At 42.9% G+C, this 15,772-nt stretch overlaps 1 protein-coding gene across 2 annotated transcripts in view; it reads left to right on the top strand.

The window, feature by feature from the left end:
• JMJD1C (jumonji domain containing 1C) overlaps nt 1-15,772 on the top strand; it is a 214,613-nt gene that overhangs the window by 62,629 nt on the left and 136,212 nt on the right. For both annotated transcript variants that reach the window (XM_060768929.2, XM_060768928.2), the window contains exon 2: nt 4,419-4,583. Coding sequence is in view for 1 of the 2 variants with exons in the window: in XM_060768928.2 (XP_060624911.2) it covers nt 4,419-4,583 (165 nt within the window). In the remaining variant the exon portion in view is untranslated. The remainder of the gene's footprint in view (nt 1-4,418; nt 4,584-15,772) is intronic.

The following is a 15,772-nucleotide window of genomic DNA, read 5'->3' as shown; positions in this document are numbered from 1 at the left end:
GATTAGATGTGAGATTTCAAGAGGAGACCGCCTTTGGGAAGGTTATGCTTCTCTTTACAGCATGACACTCCCTCCTCCTGTGGTTGGTAATTTTGTAGGGTCCCATGAGGGTTTAAGTGGGAAGTTTGCTGATATGGTGTGGTTATAATAAAATACATAATACCTCTAGAAGGTTCTGAACAATGCACTGCATAGGCCTTGTAAACCTATTTTTGTGAGTTTGCAGATGATCACTTAGAGAATTTCAGTTATAGGTAAGCAACCTGTCCTTAAATCCTTGGAATTTCCCCCATAATGATCCAAGCATTCTTTGAGTCTTAATAACATGGAAAGTCTAACAACCTCATGATACTAGTGGTTTAAATGGTAGGTAAAGTGTACACCTACTTTTAATCCTGTATCTGCCTCCTGCAGAATTTTGGGGTTTGTAGTTTGAGGTCCAGAACCCCTTTGGCTGAGAATTTCAAAGCCGCCTCCCGAAAACCCAGCTACAGGATTGAAAGCAGATGCACACACTTTACCTATTCTTTAAAACGCTAGTGTGATGAGGTTGTAGGTAGCAGTACTTAAGTGGAATGTTGATGCCTCTTGTCAGCGGTATACAGGGCTATGGCTGAATCTTGTGGGGTAGGGAGAGAGAAAAAGCTTTGGTATCTCAATGTTATCATAGTTGGACACTAATTGGACTTGGCTGCTAACACTTGTGGCCTTTCTAGTTCTAATTGTGTGCTCCTTTCTGCAGTTGACTCTGCTTCCATTTGCCCAATGAATGACAGGGAGAAGACATATCTTTGCAGGTGTCTTTTCTTCTTTCTGTTAGACTTGTTTTGCTGCTTATGGCTTTTCTCCTTCAACCTGTATGTGCACATGTGTTTGACATGTGAACATATGTTTGATATGCATGGAGGAGAAGTGCTATGTAGAACTCTTATTAAAAGGAAAATACATATGTAAATAAATCCCCCCATTTAGGGAATGGTGGGGATAAAGGAAGATCTGAACATTGGCCAGGATATTGACAGCAGGGTCCTGATCTGCATTAAAAGTATTCAATTCTGTTCTTACAATTAGAAATGTAAGCATTTCCTCTGTTCAGTTGCCTCATTTCTGTTGTCAGAAAGAAAAACAGCATCTTGTTGGAAGAAGGGGTACAATTAATCTGCCTTTCTTTTTAAGTGAAAAACAGTGCAAGAAAAACAGTCCAATACTTCAGAACACAATAGGACATTTTTATTTTAGTCAATAACCAGCATTAAAAGAACCAGCGGGACATGAATAAAACATACATTTAGGCATTAAAATACAGCTTTTAAAAAGTGAGTTTTAAAAAGTATGACATTTAAAACAACATTAAGCATGTGTATATTAAAATAACCATGTTATTGACTAAAGTTAAGATATAAGCTAAGATAAAATAATAAAATCTTTTGAGACTGCACCGACAAGGGACTGCAACTGAACAAAGGTTTACAACAGTGAAAAAGAATCTAGAGAGAAGGGTAAGAGCCCATAGGGAACACAGGACACAAGGGGGGAGGGGCACAATTGAACGCAAGTCCAAAGACTAGTGGATGGGAGGACTAACTATAATTGTAATTGCAAGTTTCCAATAAGTTAAAATACTAGCTCGTGGTACCAGTCATCACACGGTGAATTTTAAGCACTGCCGTATAGAACTTGCCGACTTTATATGTTGTAATGGCATTGGTATCTGAGAATAACATGGTGGTATAAAATTGTCCTGAGCTTCCTGGGTGTTTGTAATGCAGTGGTGGTATGTGACGACTACAAATGTCTCTGTAAAACAGACGCTGTAGGAGCACATGTTCTCTTATTTTTATGTGTCACAGGGGCACAGTTTCTCTGGGTAGGGGGGTCTTCTGATATTGACCCTCAAGTACAGTAGATGTGGGGGCCTGACATAGTGCCAGGATGAAGGCCCTCTGCTGGTTGGGTACTTCTAGATTGGCTAAGTATGCCATAGGGGAGGCAAGATATCTACTGGCTTCATTGCTGATGAAGGATGGGGTGCTGGCTAGATCCGATTGGTGCTCTGTGTCTATTATACATTGTTTTATGAGCTCTTTGGCTTGGTCATATTCCATGCTGAGTAGCAGCCTTGGAGACAAGCCCAGAGATGAGATTTTGGTTACTGATGTCTGTTTCCATGTGCTCTGGAAGTCATCCCACAACGTTGTTGGGGCAAGTCCATGGGGAGAAAGGGATAATCTAAGCCAATAATTGAGTATGACCACCCACATCCTGGCCTTCACCCTCATAAAGCCTGTTTCTAGTCACAGGATGGCATTGGAGACACATCTTGGAGTTCCAATCTTAAATATTTTGATTGCACAAGCTTGAGAGGGTGAAATTGGAGAAGGGGCCTAGCTGGGAACCATACAGGAGTCTTGCTACTGATTTGGCTTCAGATAGCTTGTGTTGCAGGTATGAAGTAGCCTCCTTTTGTCTTGAGGTATTTTAGGATGGCTATAGAGATCCTTTGCGCAATCTCAGCCATATGGTCCCCATGCACTTTTCTACAGTTAGAAGAGTGGAGGACTAGTCCCAGATATTTGAAACATGGAACCTGCTCGATTTTATATCCATCTGTTCTCCAAGAGTGACCGTTCAATAATTTAATATCTAAATATTAAAAGTAAGAACAATTCATTTTAACAGAAACCCATGGTCCCATCTTAAAATTCCCATGTTATGATTCCAAATGCCTAGAGTGTTCTGCTTCTCATAAAGAACCTTTGCTACCTAGAATCTAACATTGACAACTGCTCCTTTCCTAGGGATTTGCATGCTACTCTGAGTTAATAGCTCCTGCTTCAAAGACAATTGTACCTAGGACCTAATCTATTGTCCTCCCTGCTGAGCAACATTCCTGTGTTGCACTGTCCAGTTGGAAACATTAGGTATCTTTCTCTCCATCTTTTGAACTGTGATACACATCTCTTGGAGTTTTTATTGTAGGGTATTTTACAATAAAAACATAAAAAATAACACTAATGACAAGAGTACTGTCTGCATCTCATTTGAAAAAAAATCCTGTTATCTCCTTATATGAACCTGCCCACATTCTTTAAGACTTGCAGGGGAAGGCCTTCTCCCTATTTCATCAGCATGTGGTAAGGACAAAAGAGAAAGCCTTCTTTGTAGTTGCTCCCAAGTTCGGATTTGAGTGTGTTGTGACAGATAAGGCTTTCATTGGAGGGGTGGGAATGGTAGTGTTTTTATTTTATATGCTTTAAATCTCATCCAATGCTGTTTTACTTTTCATTTTTTACATAGAAATTTAGTGTAATAGTGATTTAACTTTTGTATTACATTTTTTTATTTGTATTGTAAATTTAAAACATTATATGCCACTTTGAATCCGGTACTAGAAGCAAAAGGCAGGCAAGTAAGTAAATAAGCCAAAACAGCAAATACTTTGGGTTCTACTTGTTTTGACATCACTTGATACGGTTTTCTAGTAGGAGGAAGGCTAGGCTTCTTCTGTAATGTAGGTAGTCTGCAGCTATAGATGAAAAGAATTCTAGCATGACCCTCGTATCCACATCCTTGGGCTTCACATTGACACACAGAACCACAGATAACAGGACCTCTGGACCAAGCATGGAGTTGCGCTGAGGACCTAGAAAATGTCTAGAGAGGATATATTTTGCCAGACATGGATAAACTGTGGATACTTGTCCCACAGTATAGAGGAGCTTTGCTGTAGAAAATGTTGTCCATGGACAAAAATGTTGTCTGAGGTGACTAAAGACTCTTTCATCTGGTGTTCTGCAAAATCTTGCAAGTTGTTAATGCAGTACATTATATAGTCAACCCCTGTATCTCAGGGACCAGTACCCATGGTTTTATTTACTCACAGCCAATAAACTACTACCCCGCTAGTATTTTCTAGGTCCTCTAATATGATTCTTTGGCAGTCCATCATATCAATAGGGTTCACTGTTATTGATGGTTTCACATATCCATGGGAGCATATCCCCTGCAGATATATGGGTTGTGCTGCACATTGTTCTGTCATCTGAAAAGGTTTTTGAAAGCTGCAACTCTCCCAAGAATTCATTAATCTGGTTGTTTTTAGCAGTGGTACAGATAAGAATCATATTCCTCCTTGTGATGATGAACACAAAATTGAGAGCTTTGTTGATAGTCCAGAACACTGAGAAAGTTAAGTTCCCAGTAGGAGGGTATCTTGTAAGGGTTGGGATGGTAGGGGAAGTGGGGTGAAATATGATTTTCCTCTTGTTCTTTGGTAATGGTAATGACACATGATCACATCTAGGAATTATTAATTTTTTAGAAATAATTGGGGAAAAATCAAAGAATGCAAACATCTGCTCACGCTGTAGTTCCTTTATAACACTAATAACATTTCTTTAATGTATCTATTTCCCCAGGTGTATGTGGAATTTGATGACCTTGAATGGGAAAAACGAGAATGGGTTAAAGTTTATGAAGATTTTGCAGCCTTCCTAGTGGAGTACCAGCTGGTCTGGGCAAAGAGAAAAGATCCTAGCCAGACTCAGGGATCAAAGATCAAACATATTCAGTGGCCTGCATTGGTAAGTTCTGCAGCTTATTTCTAAGAATGTTATACATAAATTATAGAAAGATAACAGAGCAGTTTTGCAGTTTACACTTTATAAACCTGCGTATTCATACTTGATTTGTCAGATCTCTTATCAGTTCAGTAGGTCTAATTAGAGACAAAGTAATGATGTGCAGATTGTTTTATTTTCTTCCATTTTTACTCCTAAAATTAATATTGGTCTCAACGACATGCAAATGTACCGATGCAAGAATTTTGCTGGAATACAGTGTCTTACAGGACTTAAAGTAAGCAAGGACATTATACACGAGAACTGAAGCTGCTGAACTTGCTGACCAAGAGGTTGGCGATTTGAATCCGGGGAGTGGGATTGTTAGGCCCAGCTTCTGCCAATCTAGCAGTTTGAAAACATGCGAATGTACCACTTCTGCGGAAAGATAATGGAGCTCCATGCAGTCATGACCTTGGGGGTGTCTACAGACAACGCCAGCTCTGACAGAACAGGACAAGACTTTCTCCGCCCCGGCTGTTGGCCATTTGAGGGCTATTTAATTGGAAGCTCTTGGGAAGATTTCTTTCAAAATACTTTTTCTTTCATGAGGCTTTGCACTGCTAACAGGATTCACTAATGTCAGTGCATTGTGATAGATTGCAAATGCAGTATTTTATCCTTCGAGGAGGAGTCGGGGTTGACTGTGTGACAGGGGAGGTCCCTTCAGGGTATACATAGAAAGCAGACTGATGTACATTTACTAGAGGATCAGATCCAAACTGTTCCCACTAGGGGATTGGATCTTGCTATTGTTTTAGGCCATGAAGGTGGCAGCATGCCTGTGTTGTGCTCAGATGGACATGATTCCGTGCATTTATTTGAGACAGAGTGTTTACCTGTCATTTTTAAGAAGATTTGCTTCTATCAATCAGGTGGCTGCTGGAACTGCTGTAGGGATTCCAGAAATCAAGGCTTAGGCGTAGCAGGAGTGATTTGCTTTAGCTTTTCCTGAAGTGATTGCAGAAGTTATAGAAAGAGAGTGGTCTCATCCTGGAGTAGTTAGAGACTTTCCAGCTTATGCTAGATGTATCTATACACTAACCCCTGAAGTTACAGAAAAGTTGGGCGCTCTGGCAACTGACACATCCCTGCCTGTGTTATATACTGTGACATTCCTTGAGAAATTCCAAATCTTTCTGCTGATTATTATGTAATGTATCTGTATCACCAAGAAACACCTAGAATTAGTTATCACACAAATAATAACTTCTGTTCCTAGATCCATTATGTTATATCACTACAAAATCATCATTTTACACCATTGTTGCTGCTCATGTATTTTTGTATGTATATGTCCCTTCCAGCAGACATTTTTGTTTTGGCAGTTTTGTTTTTGGAGAATAATAATCCTGATGTCTTTTAGAAAATATTCTTTAGCTTCAGTGCAGAAATCACATTTTTCATTACTATTTCAGCCATTAAAATTCAAGCTTGTATGTTTTTTTTTTAAGTCAAATAATGCTAACAACTTTTACTTATGCCCTGGCTACCTAAGTAAAAAGGATTATGTAATCTCATTAGACTTTTTTCCTTAACATACATGGATTACATCCAATATAAAATTGGAAAAAAATGAAAGTTTGTTCTGGAAAATAATTTTAAAAAACTATTATATCCATAAAACAACCACAAACATTGCTCCCATTGCTGTTCTGATATTGGTGTCTTGAGTTCACTCTTGTATGAACTAGACCACAGACATAGGTTTTTAAGCATATTTTCTACAGGATTTTCTTGAAGCAGTTGGTTCAGTTGTCTTATTTGTTGCATGTGATTTAATGCCCAGCAAATAATTTTCATATTCCTTATTTTAGGGAACTGTAGGCACAATCATGTGTAAAGCACCAAATATTATCAGTACAGAGCTGTCATATATTCCACACATTTCAGTGAAGAAGAAGCTGAGAACTGGAATTTTGCTGATTAAAAGAATAGGTTTTTTAATGTAAATATTTTGAATCTCTCATAGAATCTAATATCAGAAGCTGATAACTTTTTAAGTATTGTCAAAAGGCAATGAAAGCATGGTTTTATAGGACTAATTTCTTTAAAATACCACACAAGCTTGAATTCTACGACTAAAATAGTATGTATCTGGTGTATTGTTCTCTATAGCTTGAAAGATCTCAGGTAAAACAGTGTACTGTGTCTTACATTCTGGTGGTTGTGAAATGCATTCTTTGCATTTTTTACAATGAATCTTTTGGACTCATGCTTTGTAATGTAATGGATATATATTGTAATGAAGGGACAGCCATAATTTTTGACCTTGTTAGAAGGGAAAATAGATTATTTATTTATTTATTTATTTATTTATTTATTTACTATATTTGTATACCGCCTTTCTCAGCCCTTAGGCGATTATATCTATTTGCGATGCAATCACTGTAATTCTCTCCAGCAGAATCTGGATGTGAAACTTCTCCATTATCAATTCAGTATTCAAATAAATATAACCTGAGAGACATTCTTGTTCTGTTGTTGAATAAAATGTTGAGCACTGTTGAACTACAGTTTGTTTCCATCTGCAAGCATAAACTATCAATTTAATTATACCAATTTGCATATAAATCTTAGAAACATTCATAGTTTCACACTTCGACCCAGTGTGAAAAGTGGTTTCTTGGACTGTATGTCAAGTGGTCATTGTGTGACTTATGCGCCCATGAAGACCTAACATTTTTTATCTTAAAATGGACTCCCAAACAAAATAATGCCTTGAGGTGTAGTGTCCAAAAATGTTCTTCTGTCTCAGTGGCCACAGAAGGCACAGAATTTACTGAAGTACATGAATTACTGGAAAACATTTTTAGTGTTGTTCAATGCAGCTTCCTTTATAAAATTCCTTGACCTTGTTATTCAAGAAATAAAAACAAGAGGCCCCTTCTGGGTTTGTCTCTTTGGGTTCTGGCAGCTTATTGCAATTGGCCTAATTGTAATGGTACAGAAGAAATGCTTTTGATTAGAAATGGGAACAAGACTCTCCTTGTGCTCCAGTTAGCAAACTATATGTTGTGTGGATTCGCTATAGTTTCCAGGACACACCAAGGTTATGCGAGGGTACTATGACTCATTGAGTTAGTTCCTCATTGTTTCATCGTATGTAAGACTGTGTATAATGTTTGTACATTTCCTTGATGAAATTTATGTTAAAGGAAGCAGTTTTAGTGCCATTGTAAGTAATTGTCAATTTAGTTGTGTTGCAGTGTGCAACTTTGAGTCTCATAGTAAAACTACATATAGCTTGTAATGTATTTAAAATGTTTAGAATACTTTAAAAATGTAATATAATTTTAGTATATATGTTTGCTACTCATTTTTCTCCCTGTTTCAAGGACCTAGAGTGCCCAGATGGAAATTATGTACAGGAAACCTATTATCCTTAGGCAAGTATAGATTGATATGATGCAACCTGATCCAAAAAAATTGAAAGGTTGTTATTGACTTTGATAATTCCATTGCATCGGCTATGAAGTATTTTTTAAAAAGATTAGTAAAGTGGGCATATCATTCCATTTGCTTGGGACTTGCGTACTATGAAGAGAGGTGATAAACCGGTGTTACAGGATGTTAGAGTATCCAACTAGGTCTTCCCTGATCTAAATCTGCTTCCTTTTCCTGCCCCGTTGTGTCACTTGTCTAACCTAGTTTCAAATAGTTGTTGTGGAGATTAAATGGAAATGGAGATTAACCTTGCATTGCTACCTGGAGTGCCTATGGGAAAAACTGGTTGTGAAAAATAACAAGGGGCAAGTAAAAAAAATAATATTGCAAATCAGTTATAAACGGAGAAAGGAGCTTTTATTTGTTTGTGTCTGCTCTTAACAAGGTGGTAAATCATAACAACCCTAAAAACAAATGTACATTGCCCCAACTGTTTAAAGATAAACATGAGAAATTATCCTAAATGGCAGCATTCAGAATAGTGTTCTGGCCTGGTGTATCCTGATCACTCATTACGTTACATTACAGCTAGAATTACAATCAGCCTATGATGGGAGGAAAATGGGCAACCTGTTACTTTTTATTGGTACTTGATCATTGCCATAAATATGTCCAACGCAGGAAGTCCACTGGTGTCCAAAAAGTCCCGAGGCTACAGAGATATGAAATAGGAATAGTAAAATTCTTTCTCTCCCCCCTCCAACCTGGTGTCCATCTGTTGTTGCTTAGCTAGGTTCAGCATCTAGCAAACCATGTCAACTGCTGCTTTCAGCCTTCGCGCTGAATTCTCCCTGTGCTGCTTGAAGCAGGTGGGTGTCGTCTCCAATGTCTTGCTTGGGACGTGGTTGGTGGTGCCTTGTAGGATTTGGGTAAACAGGGGAAACATTACTGCTTTGCTGCATTTTTAAAAATAAGGATAAGATCCAGTGATTCACTGCTGTAGAAGAATGCAGTGGAATTGGGAGTGAGTGATTCCCACCTCATCAGAGTTCTTGCTCCTGGTTTGTGCCGATTTTTTGGTGGTAGTGGTGGTGGGGGGAATAGAGGGGAGGAGAAGAACTCTCTATATATTCAGTGGATTGAGCCCCAAGAAATTATGGTGCAAAATTGACTTACAGTTAACCAGTGTGAGACCATTTCTAGAAAAAATGTTGGGATATGGTGGGCAGAAAGGAATATTTATTTATTTATTTATTTTATTTATTTGGTATGCTTGTATACCGCTAATATCTCAGCCTGTGCGGCGACTCATTGCGGTTTACAACATGTTGAAATATACAATTCATTTAAGCATATAAAATTAAAATAAAAATACATACAAAAAACATACACAGTATTGGGCCACCAATACAGATCGGGACATCTCATAGTTAAAATCATCATCCAATTCGTTATCTTGATTGCTAATCCATGGTCAGATAAAACATCACATCGAAGGTCAATTGAAGACTTGCTCAAACATCCAGGTTTTTAGTTTTTTCCTAAATGCCATTAGCGAGGTGGCTGATCTTAATTCAGTAGGGAGGGCATTCCAAAGCCGGGGGGCCACCACAGAAAAGGCCCTATCTCTCGTTCCCACGAGCCGCACCTGTGAAGCAGGTGGGATAGAGAGAAGGGCTTCTCCTGAAGATCTAAGGGTCCTGGTGGGCTGATAGGCCGAGATACGTTCGGATAGGTATGTAGGGCCAGAACCGTTTAGGGCTTTAAAGGTCAAAACCAGCACTTTGAATTGGGCTCGGTAGCTAATCGGTAGCCAGTGAAGCTGGTACAGCAGAGGAGTTGTGTGCTCCCTGCGTCCAGCCCCTGTTAATACCATGGCTGCCGCCCGTTGGACTAGTTGGAGCTTCCGGGCCGTCTTCAAAGGCAACCCCACGTAGAGAGCGTTGCAGTAATCAAGACGGGATGTAACCAGAGCGTGGACTACCGTGGCCAAGTCAGACTTCCCAAGGTACGGTCGCAGTTGGCGCACGAGTCCTAACTGTGCGAATGCTCCCCTGGTCACCGCCGAAACCTGGGGCTCCAGGCTCAGCGATGAGTCCAGGATCACACCCAAACTGCGAACCTGTGTCTTCAGGGGGAGTGCGACCCCGTCTAACACAGGCTGTAACCCTATACCCTGTTCGGCCTTGCGACTGACCAGGAGTACCTCTGTCTTGTCTGGATTCAATTTCAATTTGTTCGCCCCCATCCAGACCGTCACAGCGGCCAAGCACCGGTTCAGGACTTCGACAGCCTCCTTAGTAGCAGGTGGGAAGGAGTGACAGAGTTGGACATCATCTGCGTACAGATGACACCGCACTCCGAAACTCCGGATGATCTCACCCAGCGGCTTCATGTAGATGTTAAACAACATGGGGGACAGTATTGAACCCTGAGGAACCCCACAAGACAAAGGTTGTGGGGTAGAGCAGGAGTCCCCCAGTGACACCTTCTGAGACCGACCCTCGAGGAATGACCGGAGCCACTGCAAAACAGTACCTCCGAGACCCATTCCCGCGAGGCGTCCCAGAAGGATACCGTGGTCGACGGTATCGAAGGCCGCTGAGAGGTCGAGTAGCACCAACAGGGACACACTCCCCCTGTCGAGCTCCCGACGGAGATCATCCACTAAGGCGACCAAGGCTGTCTCGGTACCATGTCCCGGCCTAAAGCCAGACTGTGCCGGATCTAGATAATCCGTGTCTACCAAGAATGCCTGGAGTTGTGAGGCCACCACACGTTCCATGACTTTGCCCAAAAAGGGAAGATTGGAAACAGGCCGATAGTTTACCAATTGAGTGGGGTCCAGTGATGGCTTCTTCAACAGCGGTTTTATCACAGCTTGCTTTAAGCTGGCTGGAAAAATGCCTTCCCGAAGGGAGGCATTAACCACCACCTTAACCCACTCGGCCAATCCCCCTCTGGCCTCCTTTAGAAGCCAGGATGGGCAGGGGTCTAGGATGCATGTGGTGGCTCTCATCCCTCCAAGCACCTTGTCCACATCCTCGGTTTGAACCAATTGAAATGAATCCATCAAAATCGGACAAGCAGATGCTCGTGTTACATCCTCAGAGACTGCCGTTAATGCGGCGTCCAGTCCAGAGCGGATCAAAGCGACTTTGTCTGCAAAGAACCGAGCAAAAGCTTCACAGCGAGCAGCCGAGTCATCAGGGCACCCATCCTGAATGGTGGGTTTTAAAAGGCCTCTGACAACTCGGAACAGTTCAGCCGGACGGTTCTTTGCAGACGCAATAGTGGCCGTGAAGAAAGTTTTCTTAGCGGCTCTTATTGCCGCGGCATATGACCTTAAAAAGGCCACAAACCGTGTTCGGTTTGACTCGCTCGGATCCGAACGCCACACGCTCTCTAGTTCCCTCTTCTTTCGCTTCAACACCGCCAGCTCCTCAGTAAACCAAGGGGCCGGTTTAGATCGGCTACTTGAGAGGGGACGTTCTGGAGCGATCGTGTCTATTGCCCTGGTCATCTCCCCATTCCAGAGAGCGACCAGGGCATCAACAGGATCACCAACCGCGGTGGCGGGAAAATCCCCAAGAGCCATCAGGAATCCTTCCGGATCCATATATGTTGACATTGGCTGGGTTGAGTTTAATGGAAGTGGTGTGCATAGTTAAAGAGCATGACAGAATAAGACAGGAAGTACAGATTATGTGAATTTAGCAAATGATAATGACAAAAGCAAGTGTACAGGAAAAGAGGAAGGAGGTTGAGGTAATAATGTGGTTTTAAGTCCAAGAGTGCATGTTCTTTAAAAAAGGAGCAGTAGATTGGAACAAGATTCTAACCAAGATGCTTCCCAATTTTGTATATCCACCAGCCAACAACCTGTAAGTATTCAAGTATGGGTGTTCCACCTACTGAATGGTTTATCAGTCAACATAACATATTTGGGGACTATTTGACTCTTTGGAATTAGTTCAGATTAGTGTTCTTATGACATTACCATCATTTCCTAGCCTGTTTTGTTTGATTTCAAATACATAGAAGGCCCTGTGGTATTACCAATCTATCTTGAAAAGCACTCTTGATCCAGTCTTACAAATGGAATAGCAGTTTTCACATTGCAATTTTTTCATTAGTTCATTCCTATTTTCTTGGTACTCCATGCAGTCATGTTGGCCACATGACCTAGGAGGTGTCTACAGATAATGCCGGCTCTTCGGTTTAGAAATGGAGATGAGTACCACTCCCCAGAGTCAGATACAACTAGACTTAATATGAGGGGGAAACCTTTACCTTTAATTTTCTTGGAAATAGGCCATAATTTTCTTTGGTAAAGCAAATGTGGTAGTTTTGTTTTAATTGCTGTGATACTTACTGAGGCACCTTGCTTTGGCACCTTGAAAATACTTTGGTGTAGTAGGTGCTCATTTGAACTTCTAAAACTTACTTTGATACAAAGGGGATAGAGGCAGGAAGCCACCAACAGTTTGTTTGGTTGCATTATTCCCAGTGTAGCAGGAGACATAACCGTTAATAGCTCCAGAAATAACCTCCTCACCCCATCCCCTCCATTTTTGTCCTTTCATCTTTAGATCTATAGTGGGATTTGGAAGGGTTTTTTTTTTTTTTTGTCATGTCAGGAGTGACTTGAGAAACTGCAGGTCGCTTCTGGTGTGAGAGAATTGGCTGTCTGCAAGGACCTTGCCCAGGGGACGCCTGGATGATTTGATGTTTTTTTTATCATCCTTGTGGGAGGCTTCTCTCATGTCCCTGCATGAGGAGCTGGAGTCGATAGAGGGAGCTCATCCGCCTCTCCCCGGATTCGAACCTGCGACCTGTTCAATCCTGCCGGCACAGGGGTTTAACCCAGTGCGCCACCAGGGGCTCAAGAAATAACCTCCTCCACCCCTCCAGTTTTGTCCTTTCACCTTTAGATCTATAGTGGGATTCAGAGGTCATCTACAAAGATCAAATGTATAAATAAGATTGACCTGTTCAAGCATCAGCAAAATTCGAACTTGTTCAGTGTGTGGAACTCTGTTTCCTGTTGGTGATCCCCTGTTAAATTGAGATACAGCAAACAGTTGCACTAGTTAGTCTAGATTAGTCCCTGCCAAGGGCAATGATTGACAGAGCTTTTAGAGACTTCTAAATCATATAGTCTTTAGAACCTGACTTGACATTCTCTGCTTCTCAGTCTAATGCTCTTGGTATATAAACGCCAAGAAACATAGTCCTCAGTAGCTACTGTTTCTCCTTGTGATGTCTGTTGAAATAAGCACATGTGATAGTTGATGCACCTGTGCAGCAATCACTGGAAACCTCTGAAAAGCCGAGAAGGCTTGTGGCTGCCGCCCTGCCCCTATTCCCCATGAGGCTTATAAGCTGGAGGAGGGGTTGTAGCTCTAGTTCCTTTTTTCTAGCCACCTTAGCAGCAGCTCATAGGAACCTCTCTGAAATTTACAAACTTACCTACTGACTTGGACAGTTTAACAGACTTTTGTACTATCTCCAACCCTGACTTCGGACTGGTATCGTTGACTACTCTTTGTTTAATCCTTAAACTTTGTTATGGCTTCTACTGTGATTAAGAAATGTGCTTCTTGTGGGGAGAAGCTTTCTGATTCAGATAGCCATGCTTTGTGTCTCCTGTGTTTAGGAGAAACTCATTCTGTAAAGTCCTGCTCTGCCTGCAAGGCATTTACACCGCAGGCAAGGAAGAGCTGGGAGAGGCAGCTCAAAGCCCTCCTCTGTGAGAAGGCTCTCTTGCCTTCTTCCTCTGATGGACGTCGGATAGCGTCAGAGCCCCCTGGACCCTTGCAGGGCCAGGACAGTGCTCACCGAGCCTCTGCTCCAGCCAAGGAGAGAGGCTCTAGAGAAAAAAACTCCCTCGCCAGGGAAAAAGGGAGGGAAGAGGAAGGAGAAGATGCGCAGCATCCTTGGCGTTCGTCCCTGCCGCCACTCCTCGTCACCACAGCAGCATCTCCTTTCACTGCCGATCCAGCCTCGTCCTTTGGAGCAGGCTTTGCTGCCGCCGCTTTTTTCGTCACCTCAGACTCCTCCACAAGAGCAGCTGGGGCAGGCGCAACGCATACTTCCGGCATCGGCCAGAAGTGGAGACAGGGCTTTGCTCTCGCCTCCACAACTGACGCCACAGCAGATGCTTCAACCACCAGTTCCTGCGGCTGCATCTACTGGGGCCGAAGAGTCGGCGCTTAGCCTCTCCAGCCCTCAGCTGAGCATCCAGCAGCCCATGCTTATTCAGGCTGGGCAGACAAGGCAGAAGTGGCACCCAGCGCGCGGCAGGTCGCCTTCACGGCATTCCTCGCGCTCAGGGAGCAGCTGGCGCTCCAGATCTAGGAGCTTTTCACCAGCACAATGCTCCTGGTCTTCTCGTGGCTGCAGTCCAGGACTATATGGCTGCTCTCCTTCTCCACCTCGCCACCATGAGTATTGGCATGATCGCTATTCTCCTGGTGGGAGGCCTTACTATCTTGCTACTGGGCAAGAGCCGCAGGCTTCTACCTCCTTACTGCCTTCATTCTCTTTTACCCTGCTGCCATTGCACCAGGTTGAGCAACACCATGTGGCTACAATACCTCCAGAACCAGAGCATGATATTGCTTCTGCTTCTGAGTCAGACTCCTCAGTGCAGGAAGCTAAGTCTCCAGAGCCTGTGGATACCGCGGCATCATCAACTCCAGAAGATGCCTCCGGATTTTTGGCCCTTATGATCCATATGTCTAAAGCCCTCAATCTTTCTACACCGAAATGACGCCAGCCTGTTGAGGATCCTGTTTCCTCCTGATGAGCAGGTCCAGCAGCCATTGGCTTCTACAACTTTACCAGCGTTCCCTTACTTGCTCCAACTTAGTAAAACCTCTGATCAGGCCCCCTCAGCGGTGCCAGCGGTTTCTAGGGCATGGGACGCACACTACCGTGTCAATCTTGTGTCTGCAGATTAGGTAGCGCAGCCGCCCAAGCCTAGCACTGTGGTTGTAAAGGTAGCCAAGTGCAAACAATCTTATAAGACTCAGCCCACTCCCCCGGAAAAGAGGGCAAAAAGCTGGACACCATGGGAAAGAAGGCCCATGCCAATGCCAGCCTGACAGCTCGAATGGCAAATTATGGGGCATACATGTCCTCTTACAATGCCTTTCTGTGGAATAAGATTGGGTCTTCTCTGGATCTTCTTCCATCCTCTGAACAGAGGATGGCTGAGGTCTACCATCGTGAAGCTCTTGTGCTCATTAGAGCCCGCAAGGACATGGCTTACTTAGCACACTGCCGACACGGCAGGAAAGCTGCTTTCACTAGCCACATCAATCAGGAGGCATGCGTGGCTTCATACTTTAACTCTTTCAGAGGAAGGCAGGATGCTGGCAGAGGACATGCCTGCTCACGATGATGATCGTTCAATCCTGGGACCGATACCAACTTGAAGAAGTCCCAAGAAGTGAGGCAGGCTGCCAACAAATTTGGCTTCACACAGGCCAGCAGTACTTTTCATCCACTCGGAGAACTTATCTGTCTTCCTCACGTACTTCTACCCAGCAGAGAGCTCCACGCTCGCCAAAGCAGCAGACGCAGTCTTCAATGCGTCAGCAGGGTAAGGGGAAGTTTCAGCCCAAGGGCAAGCGTCGTTTTTAGCAACATCTCCCCTCCCCTTCTCCATCCCCTTCATTTCCTCACAGGGTGCCTTCACTTCCACCTTCTACTCAACCACCAACTCTTGTGCGCTTCGGCACGCTTTTGGCCGGCTTCTA

The sequence above is a fragment of the Anolis sagrei genome, chromosome 3 (genome assembly GCF_037176765.1).
Source record: "Anolis sagrei isolate rAnoSag1 chromosome 3, rAnoSag1.mat, whole genome shotgun sequence".
NCBI classification, from domain to species: Eukaryota; Metazoa; Chordata; class Lepidosauria; order Squamata; family Dactyloidae; genus Anolis; species Anolis sagrei.
Note: the sequence above shows the minus strand (reverse complement) of the source record. Positions and strands in the feature narration are given on the sequence as shown.